This window comes from Microcaecilia unicolor, chromosome 1 (genome assembly GCF_901765095.1).
Source record: "Microcaecilia unicolor chromosome 1, aMicUni1.1, whole genome shotgun sequence".
NCBI lineage: Eukaryota > Metazoa > Chordata > Amphibia > Gymnophiona > Siphonopidae > Microcaecilia > Microcaecilia unicolor.
Genome location: NC_044031.1, coordinates 327,222,133 through 327,246,175, shown reverse-complemented (window position 1 = coordinate 327,246,175; position 24,043 = coordinate 327,222,133). Strand labels below are relative to the sequence as shown.

At 47.9% G+C, this 24,043-nt stretch overlaps 1 protein-coding gene across 1 annotated transcript in view; it reads left to right on the top strand.

Annotated features, from left to right (window-relative positions):
* MAK (male germ cell associated kinase) overlaps positions 1-24,043 on the top strand; it is a 385,342-nt gene that overhangs the window by 59,209 nt on the left and 302,090 nt on the right. Inside the window, exons 3-4 of the mRNA XM_030209100.1 lie at positions 20,719-20,773; positions 23,238-23,359. Of these exons, the coding sequence (XP_030064960.1) occupies positions 20,719-20,773; positions 23,238-23,359 (177 nt within the window). The remainder of the gene's footprint in view (positions 1-20,718; positions 20,774-23,237; positions 23,360-24,043) is intronic.

Here is a 24,043-nt window from a genome sequence, read left to right as displayed (position 1 = left end):
ATACCGAGGGAGAGGCCTCGTGGGGGGAAGAGGAGGACCCCAGATATTTCTCCTCAGAGGAGTCTGCGGGCCTCCCCTCTGACCCCACGCCTTCACCGGAGAGGAAGCTCTCACCCCCGGAGAGCCTCTCCTTTGCCTCCTTTGTAAGGGATATGTCTATCTGCATTCCCTTACCCGTGGTCTCCGTGGATGAGCCGAGGGCTGAGATGCTCGAGGTCCTCGACTATCCATCACCACCTAGAGAGTCCTCCACGGTGCCGTTGCACAATGTCCTCAAAGAGACACTGCTTCGGAACTGGATGAGACCGCTATCTAATCCCACCATCCCCAAGAAAGCGGAATCCCAGTACAGAATCCACTCTGACCCAGAGTTAATGCGGCCCCAATTGCCCCATGACTCGGCGGTCGTGGATTCTGCTCTCAAGAGGGTACGGAGTTCGAGGGATACCTCCTCAGCGCCCCCGGGGCGGGAGTCTCGCACTCTGGACTCGTTTGGGAGGAAGGCCTACCATCCTCCATGCTCGTGACCCGCATCCAGTCATACTAGCTCTATACGAGCATCCACATGCGGAACAATGTGAAGCAACTGGCGGACCTGGTCGATAAGCTCCCGCCGGAGCAGTCCAGGCCTTATCAGGAGGTGGTCAGGCAGCTGAAGGCGTGCAGAAAGTTCCTGTCCGGGGGTATCTATGACACCTGTGACGTGGCATCTCGTGCTGCGGCCCAAGGTATAGTGATGCGCAGACTCTCATGGCTGCGTGCCTCTGACCTGGACAACCGCACCCAGCAGAGACTGGCCGACGTCCCTTGCCGGGGGGATAATATTTTCGGTGAGAAGGTCGAGCAGCTGGTGGACCAACTGCATCAGCGGGAAACCGCCCTCGACAAGCTCTCCCACCGGGCGCCTTCAGCACCCACCTCAGTAGGTGGACGTTTTCCCCGGGCCCGGCAGGCTGTGCCCTATTCTTTTGCAAAGCGTAGGTACACCCAGCCGGCCCGAAGGCCTCGTCAGGCACAGGGACAGCCCCAGCGCGCTCGTTCTCGTCAACAGCGTGCGCCTAAGCAGCCCCCTGCGCCTCCACAGCAAAAGCCGGGGACGGGCTTTTGACTGGATCCACGGGAACATAGCCGCCCTCAAAGTGTCCGTGCCGGGCGATCTACCGGTCGGAGGGAGGTTAAAATTTTTTCACCAAAGGTGGCCTCTCATAACCTCCGACCAGTGGGTTCTCCAAATAGTGCGGTGCGGATACGCCCTGAATTTGGCCTCCCTGCCACCAAATTGTCCTCCGGGAACTCAATCCTTCAGCTCCCATCACAAGCAGGTACTTGCAGAGGAACTCTCCGCCCTTCTCAGCGCCAATGCGGACGAGCCCGTACCACCCGGGCAGGAAGGGCAGGGATTCTATTCCAGGTACTTCCTTGTGGAAAAGAAAACAGGGGGGATGCGTCCCATCCTAGACCTGAGAGGCCTGAACAAATTCCTGGTCAAAGAAAAGTTCAGGATGCTTTCCTTGGGCACCCTTCTGCCAATGATTCAGAAAAACGATTGGCTATGTTCCCTGCATTTAAAGGACGCATACGCTCACAGACAGTATCTCAGATTCCGCCTGGGCGCACGGCACTTTCAGTATTGTGTGCTGCCCTTTGGGCTCGCCTCTGCCCCACGAGTGTTTACAAAGTGTCTCGTGGTGGTAGCGGCGTACCTACGCAAGCTGGGAGTGCACGTGTTCCCATATCTCGATGATTGGCTGGTCAAGAACACCTCGGAGGCAGGAGCTCTCCGGTCCATGCAGTGCACTATCCAACTTCTGGAGCTGCTGGGGTTTGTGATAAATTACCCAAAGTCCCATCTCCAGCCAACACGGTCTCTGGAATTCATAGGAGCTCTGCTGAATACCCAGACGGCTCAGGCTTTCCTTCCTGAAGCGAGGGCCAACAACCTCCTGTCCCTGGCTTCGCAGACCAGAGCGTCTCAGCAGGTCACAGCTCGGCAGATGTTGAGACTTCTGGGTCATATGGCCTCCACAGTTCATGTGACTCCCATGGCTCGTCTTCACATGAGATCTGCTCAATGGACCCTAGCTTCCCAGTGGTTTCAGGCCACCGGGAATCTAGAAGATGTCATCCGCCTCTCCACCAGTTGCCGCACTTCACTGCTCTGGTGGACCATACGGACCAATTTGACCCTGGGACGTCCATTCCAAATTCCGCAGCCCACGAAAGTGCTGACGACGGATGCATCTCGCCTGGGGTGGGGAGCTCATGTCGATGGGCTTCACACCCAGGGTCTGTGGTCCCTCCAGGAAAAGGATCTGCAGATCAACCTCCTGGAGCTCCGAGCGATCTGGAACGCACTGAAGGCTTTCAGAGATCGGCTGTCCTGTCAAATTATTCAAATTCGGACAGACAATCAGGTTGCAATGTATTACACCAACAAGCAGGGGGGCACCGGATCTCGCCCCTTGTGTCAGGAAGCCGTCGGCATGTGGCGTTGGGCTTGCCAGTTTGGCATGCTCCTCCAAGCCACATACCTGGCAGGTGTAAACAACAGTCTGGCTGACAGACTGAGCAGAGTCATGCAACCACACGAGTGGTCGCTTCACTCCAGAGTGGTACGCAAGATCTTCCGAGAGTGGGGCACCCCCTCGGTGGACCTTTTCGCCTCTCAGACCAACCACAAGCTGCCTCTGTTCTGTTCCAGACTACAGGCACACGGCAGGCTAGCGTCGGATGCCTTTCTCCTCCATTGGGGGACCGGCCTCCTGTATGCTTATCCTCCCATACCTTTGGTGGGGAAGACCTTACTGAAGCTCAAGCAAGACCACGGCACCATGATTCTGATAGCGCCCTTTTGGCCCCGTCAGATCTGGTTCCCTCTTCTTCTGGAGTTGTCCTCAGAAGAACCGTGGAGATTGGAGTGTTTTCCGACTCTCATCTCGCAGAACGACGGAGCGTTGCTGCACCCCAACCTTCAGTCTCTGGCTCTCACGGCCTGGATGTTGAGGGCGTAGACTTCACTGCGTTGGGTCTGTCTGAGGGTGTCTCCCGTGTCTTGCTTGCCTCTAGGAAGGATTCCACTAAAAAGAGTTACTTTTTCAAGTGGAGGAGGTTTGTTGTTTGGTGTGAGAGCAAGGCCCTAGAACCTCGTTCTTGCCCTGCACAGAACCTGCTTGAATACCTTCTGCACTTATCAGAGTCTGGCCTCAAGACCAACTCAGTAAGGAATCACCTTAGTGCGATTAGTGCTTACCATTATCGTGTGGAAGGTAAAGCCATCTCTGGAGAGCCTTTAGTCGTTCGATTCATGAGAGGCTTGCTTTTGTCAAAGCCCCCTGTCAAGCCTCCTACAGTGTCATGGGATCTCAACGTCATCCTCACCCAGCTGATGAAACCTCCTTTTGAGCCACTGAATACCTGCCATCTGAAGTACTTGACCTGGAAGGTCATTTTCTTGGTGGCAGTTACTTCAGCTCGTAGGGTCAGTGAGCTTCAAGCCCTAGTAGCTCATGCTCCATATACCAAATTTCATCACAACAGAGTAGTGCTCCGCACCCACCCAAAGTTCCTGCCGAAGGTGGTGTCGGAGTTCCATCTTAACCAGTCAATTGTCTTGCCAACATTCTTCCCAAGGCCGCATACCCGCCCTGCTGAACGTCAGTTGCACACTTTGGACTGCAAGAGAGCATTGGCCTTCTACTTGGAGCGGACACAGCCCCACAGACAGTCCGCCCAATTGTTTGTTTCTTTCGACCCTAACAGGCTAGGGGTCGCTGTCGGGAAGCGCACCATCTCCAATTGGCTAGCAGATTGCATTTCCTTCACTTACGCCCAGGCTGGGCTGGCTCTTGAGGGTCATGTCACGGCTCATAGTGTTAGAGCCATGGCAGCGTCAGTGGCCCACTTGAAGTCAGCCACTATTGAAGAGATTTGCAAGGCTGCGACGTGGCCATCTGTCCACACATTCACATCGCATTACTGCCTCCAGCAGGATACCCGACGCGACAGTCGGTTCGGGCAGTCGGTGCTGCAGAATCTGTTTGGGGTGTAAATCCAACTCCACCCTCCAGGACCCGAATTTATTCTGGTCAGGCTGCACTCTCAGTTAGTTGTTCTTCGTAGGTCAATTTTCTGTTACACCCTCGCCGTTGCGAGGTTCCATTGACCTGGGTTCTTGTTTTGAGTGAGCCTGAGAGCTAGGGATACCCCAGTCGTGAGAACAAGCAGCCTGCTTGTCCTCGGAGAAAGTGAATGATACATACCTGTAGCAGGTGTTCTCCGAGGACAGCAGGCTGATTGTTCTCACCTACCCTCCCTCCTCCCCTTTGGAGTTGCGTTTTCATCTTTTTGCTTGTCATTCAACTGGCGGGAACGGTCGCGCACGGGCGGGAAGGCGGCCGCGCATGCGCGGTGGGCGTGCCCTGCGTGCGGACCGCCCGCGAAGCTTCTTCCGGTTGGTGGGGGCTGACGCGGACGTCACCCAGTCGTGAGAACAATCAGCCTGCTGTCCTCGGAGAACACCTGCTACAGGTATGTATCATTCACTTTATAAAGTGAAGCCAAATTCCAAGTGCCTCATTACTCTGTAGTGGTACATAAGACATAAGAGTAGCCATACTGGTTAGACCAATGGTCCATCTAGCCCAGTCCTGTCATTCAAACAGTGGCCAAGCCAGGTCACAAGTACCTGGCAAAAACCCAAATTGTGGCAACACTCCATACCACAAATCCCAGGGCAAGCTGTTTTGCATAAATAGTTTGGTATAGTCAGCTAAGAAGAGGTTGAAATAGGCAGGAGAATACTCGCATAGTCCTCCTGAAAAGGACCCCTAGAACTCTAGGATTAATTGATTGAAAAGGTATTCCAAGGTGTTATGCTAAATTTGAGGATCACAGTCCACTAATTTAAATGAGAAATTGCATGCTTGATTGCATTCAGAAACTAAAGATCTTTAGCAGTGCTCTCTCAAGAGCAAAGACAAAAATTTCTGGATCATATATCCAGTGTAGAAGAATGTGGAAAACAAGTAGTAGTTAACGCTGCTTATAAAATATTATATGTTTTTACATATGGATATAAATAGTACTGTATATTTGAAAGAAACTGAATAAAGAAAAGTTTAATTAAAGCTTATGCATATAGAGTTTTAGAGCTTCAAGGAGGATGATTATGAAGGCAACCCCTTCTGAATTAACACATAAAAAGAGATAGCTGTGTCAGAGGTTTAATTAAACATCAACAAAAATAAAGCCCCTAGCTGGAGCACCCTAGTTAAACAGTCTCCACCTCTTTTGAGCAGCCTTAGACACATAAGGAAATGCCTTGAGCTTCATTTTTAGGATATTACATCCTGGAGCTTATAATAATTTATAGTAACCATAGAAACAAAACGATGACAGATGAAGATCATATGGCCTAAACAGCATTTTCTTACACATATTGGGGGTAATTCTATAAGATGCTATGTAGTTTTAGGGAAGGGATTTTGTATTTAGCTCATGCCTTTTTTTAGTTGTAGCTCAAGATGAGTTATATTCAGATACAGCAGATATTTTCCTGTCCCCAGAGGGCTTAGAATCTAACTTAGAATCATAAAAATTGATGAAAGATAAAGAACTTATTGCCTATTCAGTCTGCCCATTCATACCATCTACTATCCCTTCCTCTCTGTTAGAGATCCAATGTGCTGGGGAGAAGAGAGTACCTGATACCTGGAGGTGAATGGAGAAGCTTTTCTTGGCTGGGAGGACTTGACTACTTGAAATATCTCTGTTATGCACATTGGCCTCCTTGACATCATCAAAGAGGGCTGATGGTAGTGAATAAAGAAAAGTGTATTACTCCACTGCCTCAAGGGTTGTGCCAAAGGGGCACGCCCAGTCCCCTTTGGAGCCCTTCAGAGCCATGAGCCTAGTGAAACTGCTACTCTGTGTCTTAAATAGCCATCAGGTATTTGCTTTGGAAGCTATTATGGGAAAAAGGAAGGCCAAAGTAAAAACTGGGACTTCGGGGTTCTCTGGTATGGTTGGTCCTATTGATAAGCATGTAAGAGAAAGGGGATGGGATTTGATATACCACCTTTTTGTGGTTACAATCAAATAGTTTACATTTTAGAGGTACCTATTTTGTATCTGGGGCAACAGAAGAATGAATGACTTGCCCAGAGTCAATACAGAGCAGATGTTAAGTAATATCGCCTCCTAGGTCTGCGCCAGGGGCCTCTCTGAGTTGGGGGATAGGCCTACCTTACTCTTGTCTGTTTTATTGCTTCCAGTGGTATCTGGGATTTCAAGTTGGTTCCTCTGTTCAAGTGGTATGCAACCATTCCACACCAATACTATCTTCAGCTCTTGTGTCAAGTTTGCCAGCTAAGATGCCTAATTCTGTATCATCAAGTTTCAGGACTGCTATGGAGGACATTAACCTCTCTAAGGAGGTGATTCTGTTGGATGTACAGTGGGGGAAATAAGTATTTGATCCCTTGCTGATTTTGTAAGTTTGCCCACTGACAAAGACATGAGCAGCCCATAATTGAAGGGTAGGTTATTGGTAACAGTGAGAGATAGCACATCACAAATTAAATCCGGAAAATCACATTGTGGAAAGTATATGAATTTATTTGCATTCTGCAGAGGGAAATAAGTATTTAATCCCTCTGGCAAACAAGACCTAATACTTGGTGGCAAAACCCTTGTTGGCAAGCACAGCAGTCAGACGTCTTCTGTAGTTGATGATGAGGTTTGCACACATGTCAGGAGGAATTTTGGTCCACTCCTCTTTGCAGATCATCTCTAAATCATTAAGAGTTCTGGGCTGTCGCTTGGCAACTCGCAGCTTCAGCTCCCTCCATAAGTTTTCAATGGGATTAAGGTCTGGTGACTGGCTAGGCCACTCCATGACCCTAATGTGCTTCTTCCTGAGCCACTCCTTTGTTGCCTTGGCTGTATGTTTTGGGTCATTGTCGTGCTGGAAGACCCAGCCACGACCCATTTTTAAGGCCCTGGCGGAGGGAAGGAGGTTGTCACTCAGAATTGTACGGTACATGGCCCCATCCATTCTCCCATTGATGCGGTGAAGTAGTCCTGTGCCCTTAGCAGAGAAACACCCCCAAAACATAACATTTCCACCTCCATGCTTGACAGTGGGGACGGTGTTCTTTGGGTCATAGGCAGCATTTCTCTTCCTCCAAACACGGCGAGTTGAGTTCATGCCAAAGAGCTCAATTTTTGTCTCATCTGACCACAGCACCTTCTCCCAATCACTCTCGGCATCATCCAGGTGTTCACTGGCAAACTTCAGATGGGCCGTCACATGTGCCTTCCGGAGCAGGGGGACCTTGCGGGCACTGCAGGATTGCAATCCGTTATGTCGTAATGTGTTACCAATGGTTTTCGTGGTGACAGTGGTCCCAGCTGCCTTGAGATCATTGACAAGTTCCCCCCTTGTAGTTGTAGGCTGATTTCTAACCTTCCTCATGATCAAGGATACCCCACGAGGTGAGATTTTGCGTGGAGCCCCAGATCTTTGTCGATTGATAGTCATTTTGTACTTCTTCCATTTTCTTACTATGGCACCAACAGTTGTCTCCTTCTCGCCCAGCGTCTTACTGATGGTTTTGTAGCCCATTCCAGCCTTGTGCAGGTGTATGATCTTGTCCCTGACATCCTTAGACAGCTCCTTGCTCTTGGCCATTTTGTAGAGGTTAGAGTCTGACTGATTCACTGAGTCTGTGGACAGGTGTCTTTCATACAGGTGACCATTGCCGACAGCTGTCTGTCATGCAGGTAACGAGTTGATTTGGAGCATCTACCTGGTCTGTAGGGGCCAGATCTCTTACTGGTTGGTGGGGGATCAAATACTTATTTCCCTCTGCAGAATGCAAATAAATTCATATACTTTCCACAATGTGATTTTCCGGATTTAATTTGTGATGTGCTATCTCTCACTGTTACCAATAACCTACCCTTCAATTATGGGCTGCTCATGTCTTTGTCAGTGGGCAAACTTACAAAATCAGCAAGGGATCAAATACTTATTTCCCCCACTGTATAAAAAATAGTTTGTAGGATAGAAGATCTTTTGATGGGTTCAGTATCTCAGCTTTGTGATTTCTCTCATCAAGTAGTCTCTCAACTTGAGGACACAGATTCTAAACTTTCTGTTGTAGAAAAACATGTTTTATCAGTGGATTCTCAGGGACATACATGGTGCTGGCTTCTTAGGTATAAAGGATAGTCTGGTTCTCCATACACAATAAGTCTAGAAGAACCAGTTACGGAGCAAAAACTTGAGATTGTTTTTTTTTTTTCCTGTGTTCATTGCTTTTAGTTTTATTTCTGTGAGATGCTGACAAAATTATTATTTTTAATTGTTAGTATTTACCTAAGAATATTGCTCAGGGGAATAAGGAGAACAAACCTGGTATGTTGATTTCATCTGTCACTTAATTTACAGCAACATTTTAGATAAAAAGTATAAAATATATAGATAAACTTTGATCTCATAAAATGCTGCCGTAGTAAACCTAGAAATCAAGAATGTTCTTAAAGGGTGCTTACGATGCAGAAATCATCTCCACATGGGAAAACGCATGCATGCCCTGCCCCTACATGTGTGGTAATTAGTGTCCATGAGGGCACCTCACCATGGAAGCTGCCCATTTTTAGTGCCTGCATGGAAAAACGTCTAGCACAGTTCTGGCGGCTGTAAACTTCTTGTGCTATACTTACAGTAGCACTGAACATTCAACACTGTATGTATAGCATTATCTGTACAGGTACCATTAGCAGTAGTAAACATCTACATATGCGCGGCATGCAGATGTCTCCTTCCGACAATGAGCAGGGCAGCCTTGTGTCCGTTGGCCTCATCACACTGTATATACAGCGCCTATTATTGATCTTTCACATATCCAGAGAAGATAGAAGCCAGGAAGGAGCAGAACTTTTAGCAGAAAGAGCGATCTCCTTTTGCTCCTCATTACCCAAAACGAGCATCACCTCTTCAGGGAGGGCAGGCATAGAGTCTTGCAGGCATCAGCAAGAAGGATCTGGAAGGATATCTGGAAGACCCTGGGAAGGTAAGGGCCCACACTGTCCATAAGTCCCACCTATGTGAAACTAGGGCAAGCCACACATCTACCCAGTTGCAGACAGCTAAGGTCATACCACAAAGCAGGGTGGACAGTACACCATCACACTGCACACATCCTGCCTAGTGCAGCTGCCATGTGCAAGAAGACAATTCTAGACACCCCTCCTCCCATGCCAAAGACCCCTGTCTGGTGCATATAGCTGCACCAGCCAGGCCTGCGAGGACCATCCACAACGGACAGATCACCCTGTCATACACCCTTTCGTCCTCTCCCACCCAAAAATCTACCTTATTTGTGACACCAAATGACACTTCACTCTGGAGGATGTCTGAGAAATGGCCCCCAACAGCAACCACAGCCCCCCCATGTGCTGTCTGAGTGTTCCATTCATAGGCAGCAGGACCTGGGGAATGTCATCCCATAATACACACAGCCCTGGAAAAAAAGGTGTCTAACTACTGCATGCACCTGGTGGATACTCCAGCAGCTCCTCTGGCTCCTGAACAGGGAGATTCTGAAATAGCCGTCAGGTATTTGCTTAAGAAGTTATTATGGGAAAAAGGAAGGCCAAAGTTAAAAACTGGAACATCGAGGTCTTCTGGTATGGTTGGCCAATTGATAAGCATGTAGGGCAGATTTGTTCACACATCAGCAGTGACATTGGAATAAAGTGTATGACATCCCCTCGTATTTTACAGAACCTTTTGCATCACCTGAGTCCGCAAGGCATATAAGAACAGATAAAGGGCTGTTCGGAGGACCAACCCCTTCTTGCTGGTGCTCGCCTGCAAATTTGGAGAGTTATTTCTAGGAGCAGAAGCATAAAATGTATTGTACTGTTTTGGGATCTTGTCAGGTACTTGTAACCTGGATTGGCCACTTCAGGCACAGGCAGCTCCTTGTGACTCTGGGCAAGTCACTTAACCCTCCATTGCCCCATGTAAGCCGCATTGAGCCTGCCATGAGTGGGAAAGCGCGGGGTACAAATGTAACAAAAAAAAAGTATTGATGTTAAGTGGGGGAAACTAAGAGTCATGTCCCCTACCTCCAACGCAAGCGGCATCCTCGGGCTGCGCGGGGTCCCGCCGACACACACACTTGACTGGCACTGCCCTAAGCCATGTGTGTGTAGTTCTTCTCTGGGTTTGTGCAGAGAGCGGTAGTTGCAGGCTCCTTAATTGCTTTGCTTCCATTCACCTGTGTCTGCTCTCTCTCTGCCTGGCTTCCCTTGCTTCTCTCCTATTGGTCTTCCGGTTCCTCCTTCCCCTGCTCTTGTCCTATGGCTGTGCTCCTTCTCCCTGCTGGTTCCTGCTGATGTCAGACGCCAGCACTTTATCAGTTGAGCTGTTCTTGGACTCCATGCTTCGGCTTCTACTTTGGTAGGTGTGTCTTGCTCAGTAGTTTGCTTCTTATCTACTTGTCCCTCGTTGCTGACTTTGCCTGTAACTGGATCGCCCTCTTGCCTGCTGCCTGCCTATTGACGTTGCCTGTACCTGGATTACTCTCTTGCCTGCTGCCTGCCTATTTACTTTACCCGTGCCTGGATTACTCTCTTGCCTGCTGCCTGCCTACTGACTTTGCTTGTACCTGGATTACCCTCTTGACCTGCTGCCTGCCTACTGACTTTATCTGTGTCTGGATTACTCTCTCGCCTGTTGCCTATTGACATTGCCTGTACCTGGATTACTCCCCTGCCTGGTGCTTGCCTGTTGACATTGCCTGTTCCTCGATTACTCCCCTGCCTGCTGCCTGCCTATTGGTTTTGCCTGTACCTGCATCACTCTCTTGCCTGCTGCCTGCCTGGCCGATACGTTCACCACCCCGCTTCCAGATCTGTCTCATAAGTCCTGCAGGTCGCCCGCAACTAGGGGATCAACCTCTGGAGAATGGCGGTCAGCGCAGGTGAAACCCAGGGTTGTCCGGCCGCCAAGCAGTACTTGGTACAAGAACTCGCAAGTCTGACATACTAAGCCACATGTTTGCTGGAGAATAGTCTGAAAGCCTCTGGTCGTCCGTCTTCAGGGGACTGTCGATCCCAAGACAGCAGAAGGTACCAACCTGATCGTCAGCAATGTGGTCAGAAATCCCACTTTCAAGCATGCTGATCTTCCTTTCGTCCAGACAGGGAGCTGTCCTCTCAGTCAGCTAGAGCGTACAATGCCCCCTGAGCTTCAAAATGATGCAAGGCTGGTCCACTCTTCTCTTCCTCCAGTGGGAGGACAACTTCAGGAGTTTCAGGCAGTGTGGCCCAAAATTACATCTGGATATTCTTACAGAAGGTTACAAGTTGGAGTATCCCGCACTGCCCTCTCTTCTTGAAGTCTTCTTGTCGAAAAGGAACCAAGGCAATTGAGGTTCAGGCCACTGTAGATTCCTTGCTGGCACTCCTGGCCATTGTTTCAGTTCCCCAGGCTGAAGAAGGACAAGGCAGATACTCCGTCTACTTCATCCTTCAAAGAAGGAAGGCACCTTTCCTCCAGTCTTAGATCTCAGTGTCCTGCTTTTGCATGGAAACTCTAAGAGCAATCATAGCCTTGGTTCAAGCAGTAAAATTTCTCACCCCCCTCAATCTCAAAGAGGGGTACTTGCATATACCCATATGTCCGCCGCATTAGAGGCTTCTATATTTTGGGATGCTGGGCCATCACTTCCAATTCAGGGCTTTGCCCTTCGATCCCGCCATGGCACCAAGAATGCTTACCAAAGTTATGGTAGTTGTGGGGGCCTTCCTTTGGCACTAGGGAATCAGAGTTCATCTGTATCTCAATGACTGGCTTATTGGTGTGTTGTCCTATTTGGATAGCGTGGCAGTGAAGGACAAAATTTTCTGTCTTCTGCAGTTGTTGAGTTGGGTGATCAGTTTCAAGAAGAGCAGACTCCATTGCATATGCTGGAGTATCTATTTGACACAGCAAGGGCGAGGATCTTCCTCACAGAACGCAGTAGGTTAAAGCTGGCTCAACAGGTCAAGGCAGGCCTCAGTCAAGGCAGGCCCTGTGTCTGGGACTACATCTAGGTTCTGGGGTCAGTGACAGCAGTGATGGAAGAGGTGCCATGGGCAGGGGCTTATGTGTCTATTACAGGAGTCTCTTCCCAACTGCCAGTATCCCAGAAGTATGACTTTTATCTTCCTTGGACGCTGGTTGTCAGACGGAATATGCAGTGGTGGTTGTTGTCCAGGAATTTGACTGTCGAAACTCCCTTTCCAATAACTCAATGGGAGGTGGTGACAATGGACACCAGCAAGTCTGGTTAGGAGCTTATTACAGGTTCCATTTGGCACAGGACACCTGGATAGAACAGGGGTCTCAATAGTTGATAAATTGTTTGGAGCTCAGGACAGTGCTGAATGCCTTATGCAACTTCGCTCCCTTTCTGACGTAGGCCCCGGTCTGAGTTTTCTCTGACAGTGCGACAGTGGTGGCTTATATCAGTAATCAATGTGGAATCTGCAGTCATCTGATGGTGGTGAAGGTGGCCTCCCTTATGAGTTAGATGGAGAAAAATCTTCTTTGCTTGTCAGCATCTCACTTCATGGGGTCCTTGAATGTGGAGGTGGACTTTCTCAGCAAGTACTCCTTGGACCTGGGAGAATGGGAAGGATCTAGACAGAGGATTCAGCTGATAGTGGGCCGATGGGACTTGATGGCAATGGAAAGGAATGCCAAAGTGTCCAAGCTCTTCAGCCATTGGACAGAATCAGGCTCGATGGGGATCAATGCCCTACACATCTACTGTATGTCTTTCCTCCTTGGCCCATGGTAGGCCACGTGTTGAAACAGCTCAGTTATGACAAAAAAGTTATTTTGATTCAGTAATTGATACCTTGCTTCAGGCTTGGAAAACACTCTACATCTATGGCATATGCGAGATTATGGAGGATGTTCAAGGGCTAGTGTTCTGAGAGCGGACTTTCTACCTTCTGCACTCAGATTGTGCACCTCCTAGCATTTCTCCAGGCAGGTCTTCAGAAAGGATTGACGTTGGGTTCTCTAAAAGTTACGGCTTTGGCCTGTTTCAGGGGCTGACTCTAGAAGACATCTCTTGCAGCTCACCAGGATATTGTTTGTTCTCCGAGGACAAGCAGGCTGCTTGTTCTCATGATTGGGGTCGACGTCCACGTCGGCCCAGGATCAGAAGTTTTTGCTAGCAAAATCTCAAAAAATCTTCCAGAGTCTTCTGGCGCGCGAGTGGGTCACACTGCGCATGCGCAGAATGGTTTCCCGCCCATCGCGTAAGACCCTCAGTGCTTTTTATCTCCACGTCTGAGGTGACACGGCTTTCGTTTTTCGCTGTGTTCCTCTCGGCCCAGGAAGAGTCTCTGCGCGATTGTTTATTTTTTTTCTTCCTCTTTTATTTTGTCTTTCTACAAAATTAAAAAAAAAAAGAAAACCTAGAGTAGTTCCTTTATTTTCTTAGGTTTAGTCACTAGTTTTAAGTTTCTTTTCTTTTCGCCGCAGCCGTTTTTTTAGGCTGCGCGGTCGGGTTTCCCTTTTTGTGCCTTTTTAATTGCCATAATCGCGTCCTTTAATTTCGCAGACGCCATTTTTTCTGTCCATGTCATTGAGGACACCCAGCGGCTTTAAGCGTTGTACTCGGTGCAACTGGACCATCTCGGGTACCGACCCCCCACGTGTGATGTCTCCAGTGCCTTGGGCCTGATCATCTTTCAGCTGCTTGTAAGCTGTGCCCTTTGATGAAAAAACGGACCCAAGTGTCTCGGGAGGCTCAACGAGAAAAACTTTTTGCGGATCGGTCCGGTCCTTCAATATCGGTATCGGTACCGAGGTCGGCGGCGTCGACATTGAGGGAAGCATCGACTTCGAGAGCACGGGTAATGGCTGCCGAACAACCACATCGCACTGGAAGCAGCAAGGCATCGAGTGGGTCTCCACCTGTCTCAAGGCCTACTGCTATGCAGGCTCCCTGGAATCACCCTTTGTCGGACCTGGCCCCGAAGAGGCGTCAGGATTCCACGCCCTCCTCTTTGGTACCGAGGAGTTTCAATGACAGGTGTCGAGCGAAGGCTAAGAAGCACCGTCATCGATCTTCCATGCGCAGTAACGAGAGCTCCGGGGAGCCGAGGGATTCGGCACCCGAGAAGCGTTGGCGCTGAGAGGGCCGCTCACCCTCTGTACAGGAGGTGCAGATGTGTCGGTCTTCTGGCAGCCTGGTACCGGCTCTCAAGCTCGCACAGATTCTGCCACCGGCTCCTGCACCAGCCCCGCAGCCTTTTCTGATGGCAGCTCTCAACGAGCGCATCAGGGCCCTTCTTCCAGAGCTTCTGGAGGGATTGCTGCGCCAGCCTGCCTCGGTGCCTGGGGTGCTTGCGCCTTCTGCACCGTCGGTTGAAGCGGCATCTGGTCCTTTGCCTGTGGTGAGGTCCCTGACCTCGGTGCCGCTTGTGGCTTTGGCGTCAGCTGCCACCCGGGTCGATTCTCCTTCAACGTCAGCGGAGGAACCTTCGCCGCAGTCCAGGCAGGGGTCAACTTCTCGACATCCCCCTCGAGGCCGTCACTCCTCGACGTCGAGACAGGCTTGGGTTCAGGCTGCTCTTAGAGAGCTTTGTCCGATACCAAGGATGAGCGTTCGTGGGAGAAAGAGGAAGATCCCAGATACTTTTCTAAAGAAGAGTCCTATGGGGCCCCCTCTGATCCTACTTTGCTCATTGAGAGAAGAATGTCTCCGCCTGAGAGTCTTTCTTTTTCCTTCTTTGTTCAGGAAATGTCTAAGGATATTCTCTTCCCTATGGAGGTTGTGGATGAGCCCAGGGCCAAGATGCTCGAGGTCTTGGATTATCCTTCTCCACCTACAGAGGTTGCAACGGCTCCTTTGCGTAACACCCTCAGGGAAGTTCTTATGCGAAACTGGTTGTTCCCTCTCTCTAATCCAGTGGTCCCCAAAAAAGCTGAGTCCCAGTACAGAGTCCATGGAGAACCGGTAATAGTGAAGTCTCAACTACTTCACGATTCCACGGTGGTGGATTCTGCTCTCAGGAGAGCCAAGAGTACTAGGGACTATGCCTCGGCCCCCTCAGGCAGAGAGTCTAGGACCTTGGATTCTTTTGGGAGAAAGACATATCAGGCCGCTATGCTCGCAGCCAAGATTCAAACATATCAGCTCTACACGAGCATCCACTTGCGGAAACTCGGTGAGGCAACTGTCCAGTTTGGTTGAAGCACTTCCCCCGGAGCTCGCTGAATCTTTTCACCAGGTGGTCAGGCAGCAGAAGGTGTGTCGAAAATTCCTGGCCAGGGGTACTTACGACACTTTTGATGTGGCATCCCGCGTAGCTGCTGAAGGTATAGTGATGCCCAGACTCTCATGGCTGCGTGTCTCTGACCTGAATCGTAAGACCCAACAGGGAATGGCGGATGTTCCTTGCCAGGGGGATAACCTTTTTGGCGAAAAAGTAGAGGATATGGTCGATCAGATCAAGAAGCACCATGATGCTATGGATTCTCTTTCCTGCCGGGCGTCTTCTGCTACCACCTCCTCATCTAGGAGGTTTTTTGGAGGGAAGAGGAGTGCTCCCTATTCCTATAATATGCATAGGTACACTCCTACTTCTCGGCAGCCTATTCAGGCTCAGTCCCAGCGTGCTCGTTCCCGTCAATGGCGTGTGCCTAAGGCCCCTGCGGCTCCCCAGCAAAAGCAAGAGACGGGCTTTTGACTGGCTCCAGTGTAGCATAGCCTCAGAAAAAGTGTCCGTGCCGGTCGACTTGCCGGTCGGGGGAGGTTGATATTTTTTCACCAAAGGTGGCCTCTCATAACCTCCGATCGGTGGGTTCTTCAAATAGTCTGCTTAGGATACACACTCAATCTGGAATCTAAACCTGATTGCTCCTTTTTGGCCTTGTCAGATTTGGTTCCCTCTTCTTCTGGAGTTGTCGTCCAAAGAACCATGGAGATTGGAGTGTTTTCCGACCCTCATCACTCAGAACGAGGGGTCGCTTCTACTTCCCAACCTCGAGTCTGTCTCTCACAGCCTGGATGTTGAGAGCTTAGAAATTGTTTCTTTAGGTCTCTCAGAGGGTGTCTCCCGAGTCTTGCTTGCTTCCAGGAAAGATTCCACGAAAAAGTATTATTCTTTCAAATGGAGGAGGTTTGCCAACTGGTGTTACAGCAATGCCCTAGATCCTTTTTCTTGTTCTACATGGACCCTGCTTGAATACCTTCTACACTTATCAGAGTCTGGTCTCAAGACCAACTCCGTAAGAATTCACCTTGGTGCAATTAGTGCCTATCATCAACGTGTAGAGGGTAAGCCTATTTCTGGACATCCTTTAGTTCGCTTCATGAGAGGTTTGCTTTTGTCAAAGCCCCCTGTCAAACCTCCACCAGTGTCATGGGATCTCAATGTCGTTCTCACCCAGCTGATGAAAGCTCCTTTTGAGCTACTGAATTCCTGCCATCTGAAGTACTTGACCTGGAAGGTCGTTTTCTTGGTGGCTGTTACTTCAGCTCATAGAGTCACTGAGCTCCAAGCCCTGGTAGTGCATGCACCTTATATCAAGTTTCATCATAACAGAGTAGTCCTCCGCACTCACCCTAAGTTCTTGCCAAAGGTGGTGTCGGAGTTCCATCTGAACCAGTCAATTGTCTTGCCAACATTTTTTCCCCGTCCACATACCCGTCCTGGTGAAGACAAGTTGCACACCTTGGACTGTAAGAGAGCATTGGCCTTTTACGTGGAGCGGACAAAGTCCTATAGAGAGTCCGCCCAGCTGTTTGTTTTGATCCCAACAGGAGGGGAGTCGCCATTGGAAAACGCACAATCTCTAATTGGCTAGCGGATTGCATATCCTTTACTTATGCCCTAGCTGGGCTGACTCTAGAGGGCCATGTCAAGGCTCATAATTATATCTCACCTTGCACTATCCCAGTTGGAAAGGCTGTAAGCACAGATCTATTCAGGCATCAAGCTTTCCCTTCATCAGTGCACAACTATGGAATGCACTTCCTAGAGACATCACCAGTCAAAGAGACTACCTTACCTTTTGGAAGGCACTAAAAATGCATCTGTTTAACAAAGTATTTTCTCCGGGAACAATATAGGACTATCGCCTCTGCCAGCTGGCATATGTGGATCCTGTTTAGTCCTATTCTTTTGTACTGTTATATGTAAAGTATCTTTTCTTTCTTGCCCTTCTACTCTACTACTCATTTGTATCTGATATCACCCAGAGTTCTCTCTCGCTGGTTTATGTAAGCAACATTGAGCCTGCATGTCTGTGGGGATAATGTGGGGTACAAATACATTAATAAATAAATAAATAATGTCAGAGCCATGGCTGCGTCAATGGCTCACTTGAAGTCAGCTTCTATTGAAGAGATTTGCAAGGCTGCAACGTGGTCATCAGTCCACACATTCACATCTCACTACTGCCTTCAGCAGGATACCTGACGCGACAGTCGGTTTGGGCAGTCGGTGCTTCAGAATCTGTTCGGGGTTTAGAATCCAACTCCACCCTCCTAGACCCATTTTTGTTCTGTTCCAGGCTGCACTCTCACTTAGTTGTGTTTCTTTTCAGGTCGATCTCTGTTATGTGCTCGCCGTTGCGAGGCCCATTTGACCAATGTTCATTGTTTTGAGTGAGCCTGGGTGCTAGGGATACCCCAGTAGTGAGAACAAGCAGCCTGCTTGTCCTCGGAGAAAGTGAAGATACTTACCTGTAGCAGGTATTCTCCGAGGACAGCAGGCTGATTGTTCTCACAAACCCGCCCTCCTCCCCTTTGGAGTTGTTCGTTATTCTCCTCTTGCTTTTGGACTACACTGAGGGACTTACTCACGCGATGGGCAGGAAACCGGTGTGCACATGCGCCGCTCGCGCGCCAGTAGACTCTGGAAGATTTTTTCAGATTTTGCTAGCAAAAACTTCCTATCCTGGGCCAACGTGGACGTTGATCCCAATCGTGAGAACAATCAGCCTGCTGTCCTCAGGGAATACATGCTACAGGTAAGTATCTTTGCTATTCTTGCGAAGAGGGGGCTGCGTGTGGCCTCCCTTTTGTATTCTGTGTCCAGAATGGAGTCCTTTGGGCTCTTCAGAAGCCTCCTTTTGAGCCTCTCCAGAAGGCCTCCTTGAAAGATTTTATGCTAAAGGTGGTGTTCTTGGTGGCTGTTGTGTCAACACTAGGGTTTCAGAGCTTCATGTTCTTTTGTTGGGATCCCTTTCTCTGCTTTTCGGAGGTGGGGGTCTCCCTGCACATGATTCCTTCCTTCCGAAAATGGTTTCAGTGTTTCATCTCAACCAATCTGTGGAGTTTCCGTCCTTTCACAGAGAGAGCAAAGAGGCTCGGTATTCTTCCTTGAACCTTCTCGATGTGCGTAAAGTTCTCATTAGATATCTGGAAGTCATGAATGAGTTCAGCAAATCAGACAGACTGTGCATTTTGGTAAGCAGAGGCTTCCAAGCCCACAATTGCTAGATAGCGGAATGTGACTATTGCATTCGCTTATTTGCTTGTGGGGAAGCAGGTTCCTGAGGCCTTGCGGGCTCATTCTGCGAGGCATATCTTTGTTTATTAAAATGCTTGATATACCGCAATTACCAACAAAGGAACATAGCGGAGACTACCTTACTGTTTCCAGCAGATATTTGGAAGGTGATGACTTGGTCAACACTGCATACGTTTGCCAAGCACTACAGGGTGGACTTTGCAGAGCACTGGGAAGCCAGTTTTGGGGCTTCAGTCCTTATTGAGGACTATTTTGCTACACCCTACTTGCCTGTACTGGTCTGGTATGGTATGGACAATAATGAAGGAAAAATTGTCTCACCTGATTCTTTTAGTCCTACCAGACCAGTCCAGAAACCCTCCCTTATGGTAATTGATTTATTTTTGTTTCCCTTTAGTCCATTCTTTCAACGTTGTTGCTTCTCATGGATCTTGACATAATGTATTATGTATCATGCATCTCCTTACTCATTGGAAGTACTTTCTGTTAGTAGAGTCTATGCCTCTCTGATTGGTAGGTATATTGGCTGAATTTGGTGGTTTCCCTTAATTATTTATTATTGACCAACACTATATGGACTTGAGCACCATTACTTGGTTATTCATAATATTGAGCATTCTATGGCTGCACAATCCCCTTTAAAGGTAAAACACATGGAACTACTTTCTTTGTCTCCATCTCCGCTGGTCTGGCAGTACTAAAAGAAAGAAAATTCATCAAGTGAGACAACATTTTTCCTTATGGACTTTTCCTCCAGTAATTTGTTCAACCCCCTCCCTTTTAAACCCAGCTGTGATAAATTCCTTCACCATATCCTCTGACAATACACGTTCCACAGCTTGATTGTTGAGTGAAAAAAATAATTTCTCCAGTTTGTTTTATATTTGTTGTCTGTTAGTTTCAAAGTGTCCCTTATTCTTGGTGCAGGCTGAAGGTGTAAATAGCTATTCTCTATTTGCCTGTTCCACCCATTCATAATTTTATAAATCTCTATCATATCCCTCTCGGTCATCTCATCTTCAGTTTAAAGAACCCTAGTTCTTTCTAATGAAGTTGTTCTATTCCCTTTATCATTTCTGTCACCCTTATACATACCAGATCTGTTTTTTTTGTGCACACCATATGATATGATGTACAGTGCTTAAGTACGAAATCTCTGTTAGCCTGCTGAGATAAATCTGGTCGACCTTCAAGCAAGAAACATATCTGTATCCTCACGAAAGTACCTCAACCTGCACTACCCCAGCTGTAAAGGTCTCAAGTACAAAACTTATTACGGATCCAATTTCTCCTTCCTGGGCTGCCGTCTATGGAACAATCTCCCTAGACCTATCCGAGCAATCCATAACCACCTACCATTCAGAAAAGCACTAAAAACCCATCTATTCAAACAAGCCTACCCAAAAGACCCAGATTAATCTCATGAACCCATCTACCTTTCATATACTGAAGAGAAAACGACATTGACCCAGAATCTATCTCCCACCTTACCCTCCTCTCTCTATCACCTGTCTCTACCTACCTATCCATCCTATTACTACCCATCCATCCTTCTATTATGTTATACTTAATTTCCTACTTTACATAACAAAATTCTGTGTTACCTATTACTATGTAAGCCGCATTGAGCCTGCTTTTAGTGGGAAAGTGCGGGATACAAATATAATAAATAAATAAATATGCTTCTCACCATGTCTGTCTCAGCCAAGTCTCCCACAGAAACATGCGTGACATTCCTAACTAAGGCCCCCTTTTAAAAAGCTGCGCTAGCGGCTGTCGGTGCAGTAATGCCCACACAGCCCATTCACCTGTGTTGGCATCGCTGTGTGGCAGCCACTAGCGCAGCTTTGTAAAAGGGGGGCAAGGAAGGGGAAATGTACCATTGTGTCACACGGTACAATTTTTCATCATAGCTTGATAAGGTAATATTTATGGATATTCTATTAAGAGTCTAATGTTTTATAAGTTTCTTCATTCTGGTGCTGATTACAATCTTCCTGATACATGTTTTTAGGAGTGTTTTAAACCAAACAGTTATTTAGATAGGATGTTACTTTAAAAGAAGTAATTATGTAAAAATGGAAAATATAAAACTTTGTGGTCTGAACGCATTGAAGATTTTATGTAATTAGTTAAAAATGTTAGTGTTCATATTTTTTACAGGATGAAAAGGAAGTTTTATTCTTGGGATGAATGTATGAACTTGAAAGAAGTTAAGGTAATGAGGTCCTATTCTATTTTGTTTAGTAAACAGATTATCTTTAAAAGTAGACATTTATACAATTATATATGAACAATTATCACATAGCTGATGATAGCCCAGTTTTTAAGACTATGCATTAATTTTCTACAGTACAATGAAAAATTGTGTTTTGTATGTGACGGTTGTTATATTTGAGAAAATTAAGAGCAGGCAATATCAACATTTAAAATTTAGGGCCCTGTTTACTAAGGTGCATTAGTGTTTTTAACGCGCCTACAATTAGTGCATGCTAACCATGTAGGCGCCTATAGGGATATTGTAGGCGCATACACAGTTAACGTGCGTTAAAAACACTAACGAGCCTGTAACGTGGCTTAGTAAACAGGGCCCTTAAAGTGTTAGAAGTAACAGTCGAAAACTGAGAAGGCAGTAATCAAAGGCTTGCCCATTGAAATGGGGCTTCTGTCATTCTTGCATTGCTTGGAGGAGTGGATGGAGAAAGAGAAGAGTAAGCAACAATATGCATTTGTTTGTATTATTGAAACAATATGTGGTGTTTCCCAACAGAAAGCATGTGCCAGTCCTAAGATCAGAGGTTTTCAACCCAGTCCTCAGGGCACACCCAGCCAGTTGGGGTTTTCAGGATATCCTCATTGAATTTAATGGGGATATCCTGAAAACCCTGAATGGCTGTGTGTACCCCAAGGACAGGGTTAAAAACCGCTGCTCTATATATTCAAGAATCATAGCAAAATTACTGGTGAAAATTATACAATAAGATGAACCCATAATTTGCACCAACATGGTTAGTTTGATTATTGCTTCTTTAAGGGATAGTTTTGTAACTGAGTATGCATGTAAATAGTATGTACATACTAGCTGATATTCAGAACAAGTTAAATGGTGTCACGCTAGTGAGGAAAAGTGAGCCCTTGGGCCACTGCTGAGGAGCGGCAGCAGCAGGCAAATCACCCAAACAGGAGGCAAGGTAGACCACAGACAGACGGGCATAGGCCGGACTGGAGCAGCTGGACTGGAACAGAAGCACTAAGCAGAAGCAGGAGAATAGTCCATGAACCAAACAGAGTCTTACCGGCAGGCAGCAAAGCAGAAGGGAAACCAGGAACCCAACAGAGGCTATAGGCTGGCGACCATCAGTAGTAAACCAGGAATCCAGCACGGACTTGGGCAGGCAGCAGACAGTAGAATAAACCAGGAAGCAAGCAGAGTCTTGGGCAAGCAGCAGACAATAGAATAAACCAGGAAACAAGCAGGGTCTAAGACAGGCAAAGCAAGCTTTCAGGGCAGGAACTGCAACAGACCAACAAGGACAAGAACACAACTGAAGACCTCTGTTGCCAAGGCAAAGCCTGAAAGTTCCCAGGTGCTTAATAAAGGCAACATACAAGGGAGTTCACCAGGTAAGGGTGCTGCTAAGTTCCAAAAATCCCAAAACAGTCTGGAAGGCTGGAAGACCCGGACCGGACCAACATGGCTTCTGGAACATGGGAAACAGCAAATAGACAGTCCCTCGCAGTCCCCAGGTCTAACCACCAGGTGGCAAGATGCATGAGAGCATAAAACATGGACACAATCGTGACAAATGGGCAGGAGAGGCTCTAGCCCATTTAACTTGCTCTGAGCTGCACAGCCACCAATATTCAGTGGCACTAAACTGGGCAGTGCCACTGAATATTGTCTCGGACCGCTCACCAAAAAAGTAATCAGGTCAGGGGCAGTGCATAGGGCGGCACTAGGAAGGAGCTTGGAGTTATGCGGGTACTGGCAATATTCAGTGCCGGCACCTGAATTAAGCCGTTGAGTGATGCAGATGCTAGCACTAAATATCGGGCTGGCACCCGCATAACTCTTTCTTAAAAAACTGTGGTCCCTGAGCCCTCTCTCTCCATCCATCCTGTGACCATCAACACCCCTTCCCTGAAACAAGCCTCCCAACCTCCTCCAAAGTCTATGTAGGCCCCCTGGGCCTACCTTTCTCCCTGGTGGTCCAGCGGGGGTCACTGGGGGCAGGAGCGCAACCCCCTTGCTCCTGCCTTTTGCAGTGGGTATCCAAAATGGCTTCCGCAACCTTTCAGGGTGTCTACATAATCTTTGGAGAGGGTTGGTGATGGTGGGGCTCGTTTGGGAGTGGAGGGGTGTTGATGGTCACAGGATGGGGAGAGAGGAAAGGGAAGGAGCGAGCTTTGTCAGGGGTTTGGGAGAGGGCTTGGGGTCCCAGAATTAAAGGGAAAAAATTATGCAGGTCCTGGCCTGATATTCAGCTGGTGCCCATATAACTGTCTTATGTGGACCCTGTCTTAATATTGGCTGGGCCTGCTTAAGCTCTGGCAGGCTGCCCGCCCACATTTAGCCTCCAGTATCCAGTTCTGGTGCCTGGACGTGGCATATAGTATTTGTTTTCATTATGTTGGAGATGCAGATGATATCATTTATTCTAACATGTTTTGTTGTATTGCAGTCACTAAAGAAACTTAATCATGCCAATGTAATCAAACTGAAGGAAGTAATCAGAGAAAATGACCATCTTTATTTTGTCTTTGAATATATGAAAGAAAATCTTTATCAGCTAATGAAAGACAGGTATGTTTGCTTGCAGAAAATGCAGGAGAGAATACATTGCCTTATCTTGCTTTAGTCTTCACCAAAGTGCTGTGCTTTCCATTAGCAGGTCTTTAGCACATAGAATGTGTGACATTGATCTGGTGGGGCTTATGTTTTATATGATGAGTAAATAGCTGTGGGCCTATATTACACGCATAAAAGTTGTTTCCTTGTCATCAAGCAGATGCAGCCATTACAGATGGGTTGTGTCCATCAACCAGCAGAGGGAGATAGAGAGCACACTTTTTTCAGTGCCTCATACCAGCTTGCTCCACTGCCTCTCCTTCAGTATTCTCTATCTACCCTAGCAGAGTGGTTGCAGCATCTTCGAGCTCCATCAAAAATCTGCCTGGAGGTGGCTCCTGGCTTGCCAGTTTTTAGCCGGGGTGTTAGAGGCTATAGCAGCTTCAGTTTAAAGGCACATAGGTTCGCCCTTTCCCTGCCTTACCCATACCTCCATGGGTGTGGACACATTGCTTAGCTTTTCCTGTCCTTCCCCACCAACAGTGGATGCAGGCACATAGGTTCGCCCTTTCCCTGCCTTTCCCACTCACCTGAGCCTCCGGAGTTTCTATTTACCTCTGCTTTCCTCACAGCGTTAAAAAAAAAAAAAAAAGGAACAGAGGTTTTTCCTGCAGGGGCCTCTTCTAATGCCCCCCCGGT